The sequence below is a fragment of the Populus trichocarpa genome, chromosome 9 (genome assembly GCF_000002775.5).
Source record: "Populus trichocarpa isolate Nisqually-1 chromosome 9, P.trichocarpa_v4.1, whole genome shotgun sequence".
Taxonomy (NCBI): domain Eukaryota; kingdom Viridiplantae; phylum Streptophyta; class Magnoliopsida; order Malpighiales; family Salicaceae; genus Populus; species Populus trichocarpa.
This window is the reverse complement of record NC_037293.2, coordinates 6626164-6645476: the sequence shown is the minus strand read 5'-3', so window position 1 is coordinate 6645476 and position 19313 is coordinate 6626164. Positions and strand designations below refer to the sequence as shown.

General features: G+C 33.9%; 3 protein-coding genes and 1 pseudogene across 13 annotated transcripts in view; 2 read left to right on the top strand and 2 right to left on the bottom strand.

Annotated features, from left to right (window-relative positions):
• The window catches only part of LOC7475043 (cytochrome P450 705A5), a 97388-nt gene that overhangs the window by 29578 nt on the left and 48497 nt on the right, over positions 1 to 19313 (top strand). The window lies entirely within an intron of this gene.
• On the bottom strand, positions 3649 to 6618 carry LOC7454889 (30S ribosomal protein 2, chloroplastic). The gene is made up of 4 exons (XM_002313983.4): positions 6238 to 6618; positions 4680 to 4781; positions 4272 to 4571; positions 3649 to 3993 (listed from the first exon to the last, which is right to left on the bottom strand). Exons 1-4 carry the CDS (start codon positions 6562 to 6564, stop codon positions 3955 to 3957), a joined length of 768 nt encoding a protein of 255 aa, XP_002314019.2. The 5' UTR covers positions 6565 to 6618; the 3' UTR covers positions 3649 to 3954.
• LOC7454890 (60S ribosomal protein L6) lies at positions 7391 to 9123 on the top strand. The gene is made up of 4 exons (XM_002313244.4): positions 7391 to 7771; positions 8067 to 8173; positions 8530 to 8711; positions 8813 to 9123. Exons 1-4 carry the CDS (start codon positions 7518 to 7520, stop codon positions 8966 to 8968), a joined length of 699 nt encoding a protein of 232 aa, XP_002313280.1. The 5' UTR covers positions 7391 to 7517; the 3' UTR covers positions 8969 to 9123.
• On the bottom strand, positions 9763 to 13830 carry LOC18102053 (FT-interacting protein 1-like; annotated as a pseudogene).

Sequence of the window (19313 nt, the reverse complement as noted above, 5' to 3'; positions counted from 1 at the left end):
TAATATATAAATAAGGGCGTAGTTATAACAATTATTTTTCAAGTTTTTTTAATTTAAAAATATATTAAAAAAATATTTTTAATATCAGGATATTAAAATTATTTAAAATACTAAAATCAATTTTAAACAAAAAAAATAATAAATAAATTTTGATCGCAATATTAAACATGTTTCATATAAAATAACTTTTATTTAGATAGTGTTTGGTTAGTATTACAGGATAAAAAAAACATGAATAATTGAAATAAAAAAAAAGACAAAGATAAGATAAAAAATATACACGTAATTATATCTATTAATAATATATAAAATAAAATAATTATTTATTATAATGTTTAGTTGATAGCATACTGAACATGATAAAATATTAAAAACTCTATTTTATTTTTAATCTTATAAAATGTATAGCTTCATTATGGGGCCTAACTTTCTTTCTTTTTTTCAATACATTGATATACGAATTCAACAAAATATTTTTCGCCTTGTATTTTTTTCACTTCCTCGAATTTAAGATAAAAAAAACAAAAAACATATATGTATCGTCATAAAACACAAATCCCAAAAGACGACGTAGTTTTTAATACACTAGTTCCCGCCACTTGTTTTTCAACAGGTGCAATGCTGTGGAGATCCTCGCTTGCTCTGAAATTTTTTTAAGTATAAAAGTGGTTATTTTTTAAAATATTTTTTATTTAAGAATGTAGTAAAATAATATTTTTTATTTTTTTAAATTTTTTTGATATTAATATATTAAAATGATCTAAAAATATTAAAAAATATTAATTTAAAATAAAAAAAATAAAACAGGAAGACTATCCTTTAGCCTCTTTATCGGTAATTACACTTAATTTATGAATGTGAGAAATGTCATGATTAGTGAGGCTTAAGAAATTGGTTAAACAAAATACAAAATAAAAAAACATATATGAAATGGTGACAGTCTGGATTAAACATGTCAAGAAATTTGAATTAATAGTTTTTATATTGATATTTTTGGCAACGAAAATATCAGAAGCATTTGACACGTGAAATGGGATCAGACATGACAAACTACGCAGCAAGGCATCTAGTCTCATGGACCACTTAGTTATAACTGGTAGGTAGTTGATTATTATTCTGCACCGTGCTCGAGTAGGATCAATTTTTTTTAAGGCATAGAAAAACATTGTTAAGCATTGAAATTGTGTTTCTTAGCGGAAAAAAAAAGCTTGATTTGATGTTATCAAGTGAGTCCAAGATTAAATTACTTATCGGTAAAATCTAACAATAGTTTGAGGCCATGTTTGTTTATTGAAAAGTAGTTTTTGAAAAATTATTTTTCAAATTTTCTTGTGTTTGTTTGCTATTAGGAAAGTTGGTCAACGGAAAATACTTTTCAGTCAAAGAAAAATTTGGCTTGATTTTCAGGAAAGTGTTTTCCTGGAAAATTTGGGCGGAAAACACTTTCCGGAAGTTGTGAAAAATTTAGAAATGCCATATTATTTACTGATTATATCAAATTTGATCTTCAAACTTTTGATTGTTATATATATTTTGTTTTTAATATTTATTTTTCAATTTCATCCCTTAGAATTTAATTTTTATATTAACTTTGGTCCTCATTTTTACAATTGTTTTTTGATTTTTCCTTATCATTTTCTTATTGAAATTTTTTATCTATCAAATTTGGTCCTCATTCTTTTGATTGTTACTTATTTTATTTGAAATAATTTATGAAATGTTAATTATTATTATTTTAATTTCTTCATCTTTCATTTTTATTTTATTTTTTAGATTTGATTTCTATTATTTTGATTATTATTTATTTTATTTGAGATAATTTATGAAATTATATTTTTTTTCAATTTCATCCTCATTCAACTTTTTAATTTGTAAGATTTGTTCCTCATTATTTTAATAAACTTGAGAAAATAAAACATTAATAAGTTATTTTTCAGTTCATTTTCCATGACATAACCAAACACTAGAAAGTATTTTTCAACTTATTATTCATTACACCACCAAACATCGGAAAATAATTCACTTTTCAAAAAAAAACTACTTTCCAGCAAACAAACGGGGTCTGACTAAAAAAATATTTTAAAAAATATATAATTATTTATTTGAAAAAAATTGAAAAAAAAAACAAATAAAAAAAATGATGTAGTCAACGTATAAAGGGCAAGCGTTAGGGCTTAGGTGCCTAGTGCTTCTGATTCACACGCTAAATCTACCTATGTTTTTTTTTATTTATATTGGAGGGCAAATGATACGTAATTTATCTTTTAATTTTGTTTTTTTTTAAATACAATCGACACGTTGTCTTCTGGCTAAAAATTTGACAATTGAAGGTTCGTTAAAAAGTTGAGGTGGGTGTATTTTATATTTAAAAATTATTTTTTTAATTTTTTTTCACTAAAAACACTTAAAAAAAATCAGATAAATAGACCTAGATAAACTAATTCATGACTTTCAACACCTAAAAATATTTCAAAAACCATGGCTTTCAATAACTAAAAATATTTCAAAAACCAAAAATCAACTTGAATTTAAAAACCTTCCCGGGTCTAGATCTACCCTCTCATAAAAGGTGAAGGCCAAAAAAGGCTTTAGCGGAACTCCTTTCATCAAATGGATTTGTTGACACCAATACCGATTTTTTATGTGGATAGAATCAGTGTTAATTAATTTTCTCTTTTTTTTCCATTGAGATTTAGCGATTTTTTTTTTCTCTTCTCTCAGCATAAAAACTTTAAAATTAAGTTGTGTATCAAAAATATTTTTTAAAAAACTAAAGGAGCGATAATGTATCCAGTGGAAAATAAAGATAAAGGACCAAAGTGAACTTCTTGCAATAATTTTCAAAGAGCTGCCTAATTTCTCTGTATTTTTCAAGCCGGTTGTTTTTAAACCCTGGCCTTATATAACAAATTATAAATAATTGATCACTAAGTCTGCCTCACAAGGATCAAATCAAAGAAAAAAAAAAATTTGATGATCAAAATGAAAAAAAATTCACTGCTGGTAAACTATAAGAAGGTGAAAAGTGTTTTAGCTACAGTGAAAACAACACACAACTTAGTTTCTTTTATAATAATTATAATATCGTATAATCTCTGGTAATCATGTATTTCACATTGAAAATTAAGAATTGAAATTAATAACAGAGAATTTTCCGATTTTTTTTAACCTCTACACAGGCCGGACCAAATCAAGTAAATAGCGATCCTCCATGATTGATTGAGTAACAACATCAAAGAATTTTCTTCTCAAGAGTTTATTCTCAGTGTACGAATTATCTTGATTGAAGAATAGGCATTGCTTTACAACACATTGTTAGCTGATTTTTTTACAAGCAAAACATTAATCTTATCTCATCATTAATGTGTAGAATGCCATCAACTTGTATACACGTTGACTCATCTAGACGAGAAGATCAAAAGGCATATAAGCTCATAGAAGGGAAGCTTACACTGCAATCTGGAAGTAAGTATCAAACCTATTATACCTATCACTTCTGTCAAATTATAAACCAGGTCCTTACATAAGATTATAGGCAAGTTGATTTGATTTTGATTTCAACATGGTTAAGTATAACGTTGGCCGTAGCCGAAACAGCATAAGTGAACCTCGGAACCTACTCGAAGCCTCGAAGTCTGAAACTCAATCTATGTTTAACCCACCAAGCCCAAGGAACACAGCTTTCCATTTGGCTCAGCCTAGCTTGACTCGTTTAATCCTTTTGAAGCAACATTCATAAATAGAAGCACCATTTTCAGGCTAGAACAATTTTTTTTAAAAAAAGTTGCATGCGATTATAACTAACAGTGAACTAGAAGTTGCAACAATTACAGAACATACAGCAGAATCACAAGATCATGAAAATCAGATGAATACATGACTAAACCACTAGCTTGCAACAGATTTTCAAAATACAGTATTCAACTCCTCAAATCCAAAAATGCGCAAACTATACTAGGCCTTGTTTACACGAATTGGTTGCCCTTCCAACAACTGCAGTGACCAACAAGTATCAGATCAATGAAACAGCCAAGTGATAAAAATATACAGCAAGGGTCTAATTGTGCTAAAAGGTCCTGATAATTGGCTAGTGATTTGAAAGGACGAAGCATGCAGGATACTGCCTTTGTAATAAATAAATACCTATAAACAAGAATGCATGATGGGAGTGTATGCCTTAGATGAGCAGAGTGTTAGTGCAGGTGCATGAAGTTTCTGTGATCTAGAAACTCAATCACTAGTTAAATATAGCAAGGCTGCAAGTAACTTACAGAATTGTTAAAAGATGAGATGGCAACTTCTACATCCTCCCCTGAAGAGAATGTTACAAACCCAAACCCACTAGATTTTGAGGTCCCTGGAACTCGTGAAACCTTTGCACTAAGAACGTTTCCCTTCTTAGAAAAAAAGTTCTTGAGTGTATCTGTTGCTACTGTTTTAGCAAGATTTCCCACATAAACCTTATAAGGGCTGTCAACAAATTGGGATTCGTCTGATTGGAGAGAAGGCAGATCTAATGACTGCAAAGGCTTCTCCGTGATGTTTACTTTGATCTCACGGCCTCCAATTTCCTGCAATGGAAAACCAACATAAAGAATCATTCAGCTATTGCGAAGTCATATATAGAAACAAAATGTTTCCTTGCACTTTCAATTAGATCGAGAATCAGCAATGCTTACAGTGCCATTCAGTTTCTCAATTGCCGCATTTGCATCCTCAGCAGTTTTCATCGTAACAAATGCAAATCGACGGCTCCTACCCGAGTACTTATCATACATAACCTATAAAGGAAACAAGAAAATGAAGTTATCTCGAGAATAGGAATCCTGCACATCAAATTCTCTTAATGGGAGTGCCAGAATTATGCTTGAAGTCAAAAAAGAGAATTTCAAATGGTAGAAGTTATGTGCAGAGTTTTAACTGACCTATATAGACATTCATAACCTATAATGAAATTATACTCGCATGGCCGTGGGGAATAGTCGTGGTGCGCGTAAGCTGGCCCGGACACCCCACGTAAATCAAAAAAAAAAAAGAAAAAAAAAAAAAAGAAATTATACTCGCATGCAAGCGCAAGCGCATAGGTGCACACATAATTGCATATTCCCTCCCCGCTTTTCTTCCAATAGGTTAAATTTAGGTTGACCAGTTTAAACTTACCATTTAAGTTCAACTTATTACCATCGAGCTATTTTTTGACACATGGATACAACTGATAAAAATGTCCAGTGGCACACTAATAGGTAAAACTGACACATCTTCTCAGGGTGCTACCGCGTGATATTAATCGTTTTAATATAATGGATTGACCTGATAACGTAATAGCAGATTGCTTGGTAGAAGAAATAAGTGAGGGAATAATGTTTGCTTGGTGTAGAAAAACTGAAAGAATGATTAGAAGAGTTGACTTATTGGTAATTTAAAATTAAGGTCGGAGCCTATTCGAAGCCTATCCAAAATTGGTTATAGGAATACTCAACCTCAACAGTTCTCTCCCGAGATTTGGTGGATAATGGACTCATAACTTGTGAAAGGTATGCTGAGATGAGGCTCAGTGACCTCTAAGAAAAAAAGCAACTGCTTGATCAGAAATTGTTTTCTGTGGAGTGCTTTAAAGAATGAGTCCCGTGCCCATTTTATGATTTCGTGCACAGATTACTGATTTAGGACGTTATTCTGATACTCTCCATTTATTTTGGATAATCTCAGGATACCTTTTTAAGTCTGAAAAGAAGCCATCTCTAAAAGAAATGATACTGTTGGCGCAAAATTATCACATTTCTTTGACTTCTCAGCATATAAAATCAAGTTCAGACATTCCCATAGAAAGAAATCACAGTTTGATTGAACCAACAGCCTCAGCAAACAACAAGGAAAAATCATCAACCCACAGGCTAGAGCAATAATATAAATTATAGTAAATTAGATCAATTCTAGAAAAAATCAACATTCTTTTTCGATGCTTAGCTGCAATCCTTTTAAAATTTTCCCAAAACCAAAACAAACAAACCGCATCAAGTTTCAATCCTAGAAAAAATCGGAAAAGAAGATTTAGGAATTGTTCTATTTATATCACTTCCCCATACTCAACCACTATGAATCAAGAAAATTGCCATCAGGAAAAAAAATCCAACACTCATTCCATGCTAATGCAGCTCCGCACAACTCTCTGTCCATCTAATATCCATGCTTTAAGAGGAAACAAACCAATTAAGAAACCATTAGTCCATAATTTACCTCGGCTTTTTCAACAGCACCATGTTCTTCAACAATCTTTGTAAGCTCCTCATTAGTCAGAGTCCTGGGAATATTTCCAACGTACAGCCTCCTAGCAGCCTCTGAAGAAGGGTCTACTGCAGCAGCCGGTGCTGTTTCTTCAGCTACTGCAAAGAGCCTTTGGGGGGCTTTGGTGTTTAGAATTTTATGTAAATGTGTGAATTTAGGGAAATGGTTAAAAGGGTTTGCTGGTTTGAGGATTTGGAAAGAGGGTTTTGACTGGTTTCTTGAAAGAGCAAGTTTTGTGGACGTGGGTAGTGGTGTTGTAAGAGATGAGATTGTTGCCATTTTTTCTCTATGGAATGGGAGGGACGAGAATGAGAGGGTTTTGTAGCAGAGAGTGGAAGGGTTGGATAGCATATCCGGAAAATTTCTCTCAAGTTACCATCCTGCCCTCCTGATGGATTGGATTTGGTGCTACATAATAATTTTTTAATTTTTTGAATTTGTTTTTGTCACATCCTTCTATTAAATTTGAATAAATTCACCTATAATTTAAAGTGATACTTCAGTGATTAATTTTTGAAGATCAAAGTATGGGATACAGAGTCTGTTTTGTAATGCATTCAATTCATAGTGTTTTTTAGATTTTTTTCACATGAAAAACATTAAATTAATAAATATTTTTATTTATTTTTGATAATTTTGATATATTGATGTAAAAAATTCAAAAAATTATTTTTATATAATTTCAATTAAAAAACACTCTTGCAAAAAAATATTAATTTTATTGAATTCAAATTTGAAACTAGGAAAATAAAAACTGAACATACCATCAAAATGTCAAAAGTCAATTCAATAACAACGTCAGTATATAGACAATAAATTCAAACAAAAATTACTTTATATATATAAAAAATTCACACAATTAGATATCAAAAATAAAAGTAAAGATATTTAAATAGAAAAGGTCAAAAAAAAATTGTGTTGCTAACTCTGTCCATAAGAAGAAAACTATAATATGGGCCACGGCCTATATAAAAATAGGGTGTATTTCAAGAAAATTTCAGCTCACCCCAAAGCCAGAAACCAACGACACCCACACAGCCCAAGCCCAAGCCCATTACCTAATAACCGGAATTAGGGTTTCTAGGGTTTTTTTTTCCCTCTCACTGAACATCCCTATATAAAACGCCGCATATATAACCCCTCAAAATTCTCCCCACTAGGGTTTGTGGCCATTTTTCACAGAGAAAGAGAGAGAGAGAGAGAGAGTGCGAGAGAAACCTCATTCAGAATCAATGGCTCCCAGGAAGACACCACAGGTATCCAGAAACCCAGATCTGGTTCGAGGGATCGGTAAGTACTCGAGGTCACAGATGTACCACAAGAGAGGGCTGTGGGCTATCAAGGCCAAAAACGGCGGTGTTTTCCCTAAACACGCTCCTAAAGTTAAAGACGCTGCCCCTGCTGAGAAACCACCTAAGTTTTACCCGGCTGATGATGTCAAGAAGCCACTGCCTAACAGGCGCAAGCCTAAGCCCACCAAGCTCAGGTCCTTACCTTTAGCTATATTGCTTTCTTTATGGATTCATTTATTGAATTTTAAAATGTTTTATCGGTTGCTTTTTAGTCTATTTCGTGGTATTGTTTTGCTCTCTTTACGAGTTTGTGTATAATGTGGTTTTGAGTTATGTGTTTCCTATTGACTATTTCATTTTGAAATGGTAGAGATTTAATGTATTAGAAAGGTTCATTTATGGGTAGTTTTGGCTGCTGAAGCATCAGCGATGTGTTATTTAAGGCATGCTGTAATCTATTTTTTCTTTGTTGTTTATTTGATGTTGTAGGGATAGTATTACTCCAGGGACTGTTTTGATCATTCTTGTTGGGAGGTTCAAGGGCAAGAGAGTTGTGTTCCTCAAGCAGCTTCCTTCAGGATTGCTTCTAGTCACTGGTGAGCTTGATTTGTTTATTGTCTTTTATATCGAATGGTGTCCCCTTGTAATAGCATCTATTGAAACCTGTGTTTTCGTTCATCAAGTATCACTGGGCATGTGCATTACTGATCTTGGTTGGAGAACATAAATTATATTACCGATGATCTCAAAGCTTGTGACTTGAAGTTTGAATTTGTGATAATGTCTGTGATATTGGCTTCACAGCAGTACTTGATCATTTACATATTAGATGTTCTATATTGTTATGTAAAAAAATTCACGATATGGCATAGTTTGGAAATTCTTTGACTTGATATTGCTGTGAAAATTGTTTTCCTGCCTAAAATTATGATACTGTTTACCATTACTGCAGGACCATTTAAGATCAATGGTGTTCCTCTTAGGAGAGTCAACCAATCTTATGTGATTGGAACTTCCACTAAGGTTGACATCTCTGGTGTTAATGTGGAGAAGTTTGATGATAAATATTTTGGCAAGAAGGCTGAGAAGAAGAAGAAAAAGGGAGAGGGCAACTTCTTTGAGGCAGATAAAGAGGTGTGTTTGCTGGTGGTCATTAGTTATATGTTGTTCCATTCTATTTATTTATGTTCTCTGTTTCATCCTGAAATTTATGATCTTCTATTCCCAAATTACAGGGTGAGAATGCTCTCCCACAAGAGAAGAAGGATGACCAGAAGGCAGTGGATGCACCGCTCATTAAATCACTCGAGTGTGTTCCAGATTTGAAGGCATACTTGGGTGCAAGGTTTTCTCTCAAGGATGGAATGAAACCTCACGAGCTTGTGTTCTAAAGGAAAAAATTAGGATCGTTTCTCTTGAGCTACTTTCTTATTGTATTTTGTTTGAACTTTATCTTAGCAGCTGCACTTTCCTAGTGTTTTTGGTAATATATGAACCTCTTACAAGGCAATGTTTTGTGCAAGTGATTTTTGTTTCCCATTTTTCATTTTGTGGTGCAAGTGACTGCTATTTATTTTTCATGTGATTTGGTTCTTTTGAATTGTTAGTCTCTGTTTTAGATTGAAGTTGCAATGATGGGCCATGTTATTATCTTTGCCTTTGTTTAGTAGTGGTTGTTTTCGCTGTTGTGCTAGTTAAAGAAACACCCAATTTTCCCTGGGGCGGTGAACATTTTCTGCTTTGGATCAGCTGGAGTAATCAACGGTAACTGACAGTTGACAGGTCATTTCCCTGATCAATCATCTATGGGTATGGAGAATGCATGGAACTGAAAATTCCTGAAACAGCCTTTTCAAGTTGTGCTTGGTTTTTCAAGATGTTAACTGTTTAGTAGGCTGGCCATTCTTGTGGCCTTTAGCTGTTCGTCAATGACATGTTTCCTCGTTTGAAACTTTTGAATGCTGTCAAGTTTCTTAGTTTGGTGTTGCGATTGGTATTAGAGTGAGTTTAAATGTGCACTTTTTTGAGATGCTCCTGGGTTTCTACCTTCTCAGAAATTTTAAAAATGAAGAAAATGATTCACTATTTGCCTTTAGGATATTGCTTGTTCTCTCTGTTTCGCCTTTGTGCCATGCCAGGTGAACTCTCTTGTTTTGTTACAGGCCGTCTCTCAAAATCAGACTAGTTGAAAAGAAAACCACCCAATAAACCACTTTTTTTTTTCATTATGATAGGACTGCGAGTGGAAGTAGGAACAGGAAAGCAGAATTTCTGTAAAAGCATGTACAATTGGAAGGATGCATTTCATGGTTCATCCATGAGTACTAGGCTCAGAGCACTTGGTGTCCTTTACGGATCAACACTCACAGCAATAATCCCTATTTCAAAGGACAGCTTATTGAGAAATCCTAGAAAGGCTTTTATTGTAACTTACAAGGAAAGAAGAAAGAAGCGTGTTGGTTAACAGAAAGTAAAAGATATGTGCTATGAGAACGCAAGCACTACTAACAGGATCACAGTAAGCTGTCTGTTTGTGCTGTCAATCTCTTGAAGAAATTGCTGGGCACAGAAGGTAGCTTGCTTCGAAACCTAGGATGCCGCAAATAATACAAACCAGCAACTAGAGCCACCGCTCTGAAAGGAGTTGCATAGAGCACTACAGCTGCACAAAGACAGAACACAATGAAAAGACTGGTTGCTCTTGGATCTCTCCAGCTGAGTAGAGACTGAAATCTCTCCCCCTGTGTTGCTATGTCTCCAACCACGGTTTGGATCCTTCCTGCAACTCCTCTAAGCCTGTCGTACCTCATTCGAACTATGTCATGGGATTTAGAAGTTGGGAACGTGTCAAATTCTTCATCAAGTTCATCTGGGTGCACTGCTTCTGCCCATGAAAGTTTAGTGTCCATGTGAGATGGGTGTCTTGGTCGGAACCTATAGTTCCATAATCCAATGAGGAACATGTAGAGAAAGAGAGTTGGAAGGATCAACTCTGGGTACCAAATCAATATCAGAAAGAGGATATGAACCAACACTGATGTGATTGGGTTCCTCCATTGGCAAATGTCCACAAACCAATTGTTCATGGTGAACAAACCCGAAATAAGTGACATGATTCTGAAGAAGTTGGCTTTGCTTCTTCTCATACTCCACATGTGAGAATCCACATCTAACATGTACTCCACCACCTCTTTTCTCAGAGGTGGTTCGGCTCGGCCGAGCCTCACAGCTACAATATTCATGGCTTGGTATCTCAAACTGTCTACCTGGTTGACTGTGAATGGGTGCAAGTAGTGCATTTTAGGCAGCAAAGGATGCCCGTAGACGTATATCATGTTAGCTAGAGAGAGGGTGGTGAATCTAACAGCCAATTGGAGCTCCCCCATTTTCTTCAAACCATGTGGGTGCAGAACAAGAAGTGGATAAGAATGTGTGTAAATCCTGTAAGCTTCTAGAGTTGACAGTCTAATTCTTACCTTTCCAATTCTTGAATCTCGTGCTGCATTTGCAGCATTTGGTTTCTCGCCTCCTCTTAAATTGCAGTTGTCGAAAACTCCCAATGTTATCACCGTGCAGGGATCGTAAACTTCCCAAGTGTACTGCTCATTCCATTTTGGATTGAAAGTGTCAAGGATTGTTCTTGTGCGAACCCATTTCTGGCCGTACTTAGCCACACAGTAGGCATCTGTACTCCCTCGGCCATCCTTCATCTTCATTGGAAGAAGACCTTGTGCACCCAAGATTCCCACTTCTAATATCCCAACTGGTTGCTTCCACAGCTGCCTTGCTGTTGGTCTTTGATCGCTGATGTACATTGTCGATTCATCCAGTACATGGTATCCACCTTCAAGACAAACTCTTAGGTGAATCCGGCTTGAAAACTGAAGCTCTCTCCTCCTGTCAGCTTCCAAGACACCAAAACCAAATTTTTCTAAATTGAACCAGCGAGAATGAACAGGCCGGTGATCTAATCGCTTCTCAAAAATGTTGAGGGGCAGGCTTATTTTCCCCAAGACATCATCTTTTAATGGGGTCACTCGATCCTCAATAGTCAGGAAGACCTGCTCCTCAAAAGGCTCAGCCACTACAAACACCAAATCTTCATTCCAGAGTGGGTTAGCTGTTTTAGTTGGATGAATCTTTGTCCTGAGAACTTGATTCCCAACTTGAACTTTTACAAATACTTCTGGGAAGCGGCCCCTGTCATTTGACACCACGTCCTGAGCTTCAATCACGTTCACTCTTAGGTACCACAATTTTGGTGATACATAGACTTTTGAGCGGACGTTGAGTGCACCCTCTCCATATACCGAGGCAGCATCAGAGTGCCATGCTTCTGGAAAGGCTTCATCTGCCTGCGTTCCCATCCAAACCGCAAGCATAATGTCTCCCCTCACCTTCCCTTCTCCTCGTCGGTCCTCCAGTCTATACCATTGAGGAGCCAGTGGACTGTCTGGTGGAACTCTAGTTGGAACTTCATTCAAATCGAAAACTACTCTTCCAAGATAATCATCTCTGCCCACCATTTCTTTGTCTTTGACAAAAACTTCAAGCACTAATGACTGCATTCGCTCTTTTGAGAAAGCAAAGACCTGGTTCCACTCTGGGTTCATTTTCTTCTCGAAATGCCTTGTCCTGCCCTTGTAGTTCCCAAGTTTCACCTCCACATAAGGATCGCAACTTGCAGTGATGGAGCTCGGAGGAAGGTCTTTGGCTTTCACAACTCGAACATATAGGTAAGACATCTGCTCAACAAGGTCAAAAGTGCTTGCATATCTCTCGCCATTCATCCATCCTCTTCCTCCATATGCTCCACCACTTGGCCACCGTTCCCCTAACTTGGGGTTGGTGTCCTTCAAGTCGAAGTCATCTGGATCGCTAGAATGGGCTGTTGGGTTAGCAGGATGCATTGTGCAAGGGGTGCCGTTTGGTAGTTTCTCCACCGATAGGCTGGGTTGCTGCAGGATTTGGTGTTGATGTGCGTGTTGAGTGGTGTCAGCTCTTATTTTGACAGGTTCTTTATTGCTCTTCTTTGGCTCTTTTTCAGGAACACCACCATTGGTTTCGGCAATTGCAGAAATCTTTTTCTCAGGTTGTTCTGTAATAGCTTTTGAGGTATGAAGAGTCCCTGCTTTAGGAAGAGCAGCTAGTGTTTTGAAATCAAGGTCGGTATTTTCTGCAATATGAGTAATAGTGGGGGGAGGAGAACAAGAAGCAGAGGTTTCTAATGGTTGTGGTGTATTAATTGGTGGAGAGGGAAGAGGAGGAACTTTTGTTTCAGATTCTGGTGAGGTATAGATTTTAAGGGCAATTTCACCTTTGACAACAGTTGAGGAAAACCACTTCTTTTCTAGTTAGAAAGTTTGATAAACCTCGTCACCTTTCTTGATAACACTTGATCACGAAATTCTAGTTATACCAAGGAAGTTTCGGCCAGGGATTGGTCTCCTCTGGTTGTAAACGGAGACCTCAATGGATTGGTGATGGCGGTTTTTAGTTTCGTCCAGATCAAAGAGAAGTTTCTGGTTCCAAACAGGGTTGAGGTTCTTTGGGATGGTTTTGGTTCTACTTTGTTGGTTTTGGAAATCGATTTCTACAAATGGACTAGCTGACCCTTCGCAGTCTTTGGGCATAAGATTATGAGCATCTACTACTTCTACCACTAGCTTCATACTCCTTTTGTTTTGGTTACTTTGCTGGTGTCGGAAGCTACAAGGAAGTGGCTACCTGCAAGATATCTGAAACTCAAAGTTGAAGCAAAGAAGTTCTAGTCACCAAGTTACAGTATAAATGGAAAGAATAACTGTTAAGGTTCTTTCTCACTCACTGTACTAGCTTTGAATTGTTTGTTGAAGAAAGGAATGCTTTGATGGAGAAGCTACCTTTGAGTTTTGTAGAAAAACTAGGTTGGGCAAGAAGAGCAAAATGGAGGGAAAGAATAAGCTTTATTTTAAAGTGGGAAAGTGAATACAGACCATTCTTTTAGTTTGTGAAAGTAATAAACTAACGAATATAAGCTTATTTCTCCACGAAATATTATAAACTGTTGTCCTGAATGTTATTAAGAACTTGAAGAAAAAGTAAAATGGAAGTTAGATTTTGATACGATGAACTAGTGCATGTTAGCGGTCTAATCTTCTCTTGTTTTCTTTTCCTTTCTACACTCAAAAGTTTGACATCTTTGTCAAGAAAGGGATCAGTCCAGTATCTCTCTCTCCATTTTTTTTTCTTTTTTTGAGAATAGTCTAATACCTCTCTCGATGTAGCTACATGATGCATGATTTTCATGCGTTTAACTTGTCTCAGGCCTCGAGTAATCCTTATTGTCCAGTGCCAGTTTCTTTGGGAATACTTCTCATGCTTCCAGCTGAGAACATTGCATAAGGCCCTGCATGCCGATTGTTAGAGCTGAAAATTTGTAATGTAATTAGGGCATGCCTTCCTTCCGTGGTCAGCAACACCCATGTGAAGAAAACTAAAGGGAGAAAAATAGAATGAGTTAAAGGTCATTGACAGGGCTGAAAGAAAGCAAGAGTATAACCTCAAGCTCGGGAGGGGACTCATGTGACCTTGGTGAAAGATGCCTTTCCTATGCATTATTCTTTCATTTGCTTTCAACCGTATTTGTTATTGCTGTATCCCTTCGTTTAGTCAGTTTTATTTTAAAGTGATGCAGCAGTTTGTAAATGAATAAAAAAAAAATTATTTCATTTTGAAAAGAAATTTTTTTTTTATAAGTGCGGATTTTTATATATAGTAATGATGAATTAATAGGCTTTTCTAGTGGGTCAACTCAGTGAAATTGATTTGTTTTTTTAATTTATTTATTTTTTTTAATTAATTTTAACGTTTGTAATCGTTGGAATAAAACTGAGTAGTAGTTATTTAGTTTAATTTAAAATATAATTATTTCACTAACAATAATATAAATTTATTACGTCATAATATTAACAAATATAATGTTTTAAGTAAACTTGTTGCTATACAGAGAACACACATACAAGATATAAAATGTATTTTTTTTGTTTTTTTTTAATATTTTAAAAATTTAGAAGAATTAGTTATATTCTGAAAAAGTTATCTTTACATGAGATAAATAAACAATTTAAAAACAGAGTTTTGACACCTCTAAATCAATTTTTTATTTCTTTCAATTTTTGAATAGTTTCTTTGACAAAACTTCATATGCTAAACAACTCAGTTTCATTCTAAAATATTATTTGAAACTTAAGTTTTTCCCTGATAAAAAAAAAAAAAAAACAAAGGCAAGAGATTTACTCCTGCTAAACATATCAATTCCCTCTTAAGAGTGTGTTTGGTATTGCGGTAGCTGTTGTGGTTGTGGTTTGAAAAAAGTTGTTTTATAAAAAGTACTTTTAGTTGAGGTTGGTTTGAAAAAATAGGTGTTTGGTTAAAACTGTGGTTGAAATTGAGGTTGAAGAAAAAGTAGTTTAATGTGTTTGGTTAAAAATGCTTTTAAAATTGAGGTTATAAAATAATTTTAAAAAATATATATTAATATTGATAATTTTTAATTTAAATATTATGGATTTCACTATTGCTATTACATCATGAAATAAATCATACTTAATATAAAATATTTTTTATTATTCCATGAAAGCATCTACAATTCCATTATGTACGAAATACATCTGATAAGAATTACAGTTTCCATAATTATTTTAGCGTATAATAAAATTAGATAAAATATTATCAGGTATAAAATTCAGTCTAAACTAATTTAAAAAAAATATTAAAAAAATTATCACACACTAAAAAAAAAACACTAAAAAAAAAAAAATTCAGTGCAAGTGAACAGTGCAAGAAATTGCACTGTTCACTATTTTTAAGTGAACAGTGCAATTTCTTGCACTGTTCACATGAACAGTGTACCGATGTACACTGTTCATGTTAATTGCATTGTTAAATGAACAGTGCAATTAACATGAACAGGCAAGAAAAGCAGGAAAAAATTGCTTGCCAAAACCGCAGGTGAAATGCCAAATTTTCGTGGGTCCCATGACCAAAACATAGTTGCTGAAAATAACCAAACATCATGCTATTGCGTTTGATAAAAAAAACAGAAGCTAACGCAGAGCCAAACACTATCTTAGAAACAAACAATCAAAATGGAGGGTATAAAAAAATAAACGAAAAGAAAAGGAAAAGAAACACTAGAGAGTAAAGAGGAGGGTATCTATCTAGGGCTAGGAACTCTGCAATACCCTATTGCTGGATTTGATTCGAGTTTCCTACTGTTTTGCTTAGTCCAAAATATATAACAAAATCCGTATCGGTTTTGCCTGGAGAAGAAAAGGGAGCCTCGGAAAGAATGGTTGTGTTAGGGAGGATCTGCAGTTGCTCCGATGGACTAGTAAAGTTTCAGGCTATTATTTTAATTACAAATACTTTTCACAATTTTGGCATTCCACTCTGAGATGCAATAGAGGGTCTCAAGCGAGCTGCACTCATGTCTCTTGACCTGAAATAAACAATCGCACATAAGTTCTCTTTGATCAAAGATCACCATGAATGCTACTTGTCTCGTGTCACCTGAGGCTTGTACTCTTACTTTGATTTTGTTTTTTTGAATTATCATGTTTTAGGAAAATACTATCCCCCCTTTGTTTGATTTGACCGTTAACATTGATAAATAAATCCCTTTTTAATAATTCTTATTTTGATATTTTCAACTATATTTTCCACGGATGCTAGTGAAAATTCAATCCACTTTCATAAATGATTTTAAAATATTTTAAAGTTGGAAAATATTTTTTTATTTTCTAAACAATGAAAAATAAAAAAAATAAGCTAGAATTATCTCAATTTTTTGGGAGTTTTAAAAAAGGTTATATGAATTTACATGGGTAATTTAATTCATAAACCAAAATTAACATAAAAACAGGGCCCATTTTATTTCATTGTTGAAAGAGGGTGGAAAAACTTCATTCATGAAGTTTCATTGTATGCGTCCTTGGTCACTCTTATTCATGGATTTCATGTTTCATCCAAAACTCTTTTTTGTTTGTTTGTTATTTTTTGTCTATAAATATTGAAATATGAAAGGTGAAGTCACTTTAAACAAAAAAAAAAAGAGGAGAGAGAAATATTATACTTATAAATATATTGATCTTGAAAATAATAAGTTTGTCTTCTAAAACAAAGTTGAAAAAAAATGATCAAAACTCATTTAAGTTTTTTTACTCGGTTTGAATTTTGCTTTTAAAATCAGTTAAAAAGTCTTTATTGATATTTCTAAGATGTTCTTTCATATTTATCAATGAAAATATATTGTGATTTGAGTTTTTAAATTAAAATTTTCTGAATTTAATTTTTCAATCAGACTAAAAAATTTTATAATGATTAAAACATTATTTGTCCAAGCAAATTACATGTCATTCATTTTGTCTTTTTTTTAATATATATATATGTGAAACCCCTGAAAATTTATAATTTAAATATGTAGATGTGTAAACGTAAGACTGAAAATAGTAATATTTCAATGAGTGATGAAAACCAAAATTAGAAATAATAGATAAATAATGATATATAATGGAAGAGATGACCTTCATAAAATGAATTTTGGTTTAGAATTCATAAGGACAGAGAAACTGGTAACGTGTTTTGATGGATGAGATAATGAGAAAAATGACAAAATATTTTTTTAGAAAATAAGTGAGGTAATAAAGAATACATTATAATAAATGATAGTACAATGAAAAGGGTAGGACTGAAGGTGCAAGCACCGCTTAAAAATCAGTGATGTTATTTTGAAACGATAATAAGCCCAATAAATAAATAAAGATGGAAATCCTAAAATGAATACATTCCAAAATAATTAAATGACCTTAAAGGTTTATAATGATAATTGATATGATTTTTCTTTGTGAAGATTGAACAAGAAAAATCTAGATTATTTATGAAAAGTTATGAACTGACCAATTTTACATTAGGAAGCAGAGCTCTCAATCCAATCGTCGGATCGGGATGAAATTTTGTATGAAGTCTATTAATATGTTTTCCTACCTTGGTTAAATATCTCATCCCAATCGGAGTTTGGTAAAGACTAGCGATTTAAACAGAAATAAACCAGATAGTTTACATGAAAAATAAAATAAAATACATAAAAGCATGAAAGAGGGACAAAATTGTAATTATGAAAAAAAAGGTGCCTATAAAACTGCAAAGAGGCTACCAGTTAAAAAAAGAAAAGAAAAGAAAAGAAAAGAATAGAGAAAAGCAGATAAGGGGAGAAAGCTGCAGATTTTGAAGAAAACCAATAATGCTCTTGTGGCCATATCTTTGGAATCCATCGTTGTATCATGCTGCTTTTGGATATGTTGTTCTCATTACACTCCTCTACTAACTGACCGGAGCGATTGGAAGGAACACAATATGTTTGACAGATATCATCATCTGGAATTTCATGGAAAACAAAAAGGAAATGCACCTACAAGGCAGTTTGGTCGCTGGCCGATTTCTCTCCTGTCCACCGTTGGATCATTCTCATTCTTGGATATGTGGTGCGCCTAGATGTTACCTTCATTATGGACGGTGGAGATCGGAAAATATTGCTCCGGCAAGGTTTCGTGCATGTTGAACAGTAGCTCGTCTATTTTCAAGTAAGCTCGGTTTTCTTCAGATCTAGAGAGATTTAACCGTTGGATCATTATGATTTTGAGATATATTATGCACAACTCTATGATATGTAGTCTGACCGTTGGGTTTGAAACAATAATCAGAGGTTGATGACTTATTGCCTTTTGAATCTATTGCTAGTTTTGGCAAAATGTAGTAAGCTTGATTAAATACATGTTTTGATGAGATTAGAATTGTGTGGGTGTAGGTTTTATGGAAGATGTAATGGTAAAATATGTTCTTGTTTTTAGTATTATTATAGATTAATTGTGTATTCTTTATATGAAGGGAAGAATGATTATTGTGTAAGAATAGTAAGGAACATTGCTATATGAACATGTTGATTGAATAGAACATGTTGATTGAATAGAAAACTAACTTGTTGATTGTGTGGATATAAATGGGGTGGAACCATGAAGAAATTGAAATGAAAGAAATTTGGAAAATAAAACATATTTAAAGTTAGCCATAAGTGTTTTTAGCAAATGGTTAGTTAATGAAGGTTGTCATGGATCCCAATTAGTAGGGTGAAATTATTGTTGTGATAATGATATGAGAATATTAATTGTTAAGGTTTGCCGTTATGTTTAATCGCACGAGGAGAAAGCGAAAGAAAATGAATAGTTCATCATGTTGTTGTAATAATAATAATAATAGGAGAAATCTCAAAAGGAATGTGTTTCCTTATTTTGGTCTAATCTTGCTATATTGTAGAGGTAGGGAAATTGTTTGAATGTTTTGCTTTAGAATTGGTTTGAATTTGTGATTTAATGATGCCAAATGGCTATTGTGATTGTTGATTTTGAGCCTTAAAACAAAATAATTTGGAGTTGGTTTCTTCATAAAAGTTGTATCTCTATGTTTAGCCTTTCATAGAGATAAATCACGTCCAAAACTGAGTTTTACAACTTTAGTTATGATTAAGACACTAGACAGTGTTCTGGATTGGTTAAGCTTAATTGATCGGAATTAGACAATTTTTAATCATTGCTTGGAATTGTTGTTGAGTGATGGTTTTGATAACAAAATTATAAGAATGAATATAAACATTAAAATGAGTAAGAGTATGAGATCTTAAAGAAAATTCCTTGTGATTAG

Excerpts from the sequence above, each read along its gene's own strand:
- LOC7454889 (XM_002313983.4), bottom strand. The coding sequence starts at position 6,564 with ATGGCAACAATCTCATCTCTTACAACACCACTACCCACGTCCACAAAA. Across the intron at positions 4,782-6,237 it reads GTGCTGTTGAAAAAGCCGAG|GTTATGTATGATAAGTACTC; the intron begins GTAAATTATGGA and ends TTTCCTTTATAG. Across the intron at positions 4,572-4,679 it reads TTGAGAAACTGAATGGCACT|GAAATTGGAGGCCGTGAGAT; the intron begins GTAAGCATTGCT and ends TTTCCATTGCAG.
- LOC7454890 (XM_002313244.4), top strand. The coding sequence starts at position 7,518 with ATGGCTCCCAGGAAGACACCACAGGTATCCAGAAACCCAGATCTGGTT. Across the intron at positions 8,174-8,529 it reads AGGATTGCTTCTAGTCACTG|GACCATTTAAGATCAATGGT; the intron begins GTGAGCTTGATT and ends CCATTACTGCAG. Across the intron at positions 8,712-8,812 it reads TCTTTGAGGCAGATAAAGAG|GGTGAGAATGCTCTCCCACA; the intron begins GTGTGTTTGCTG and ends CCCAAATTACAG.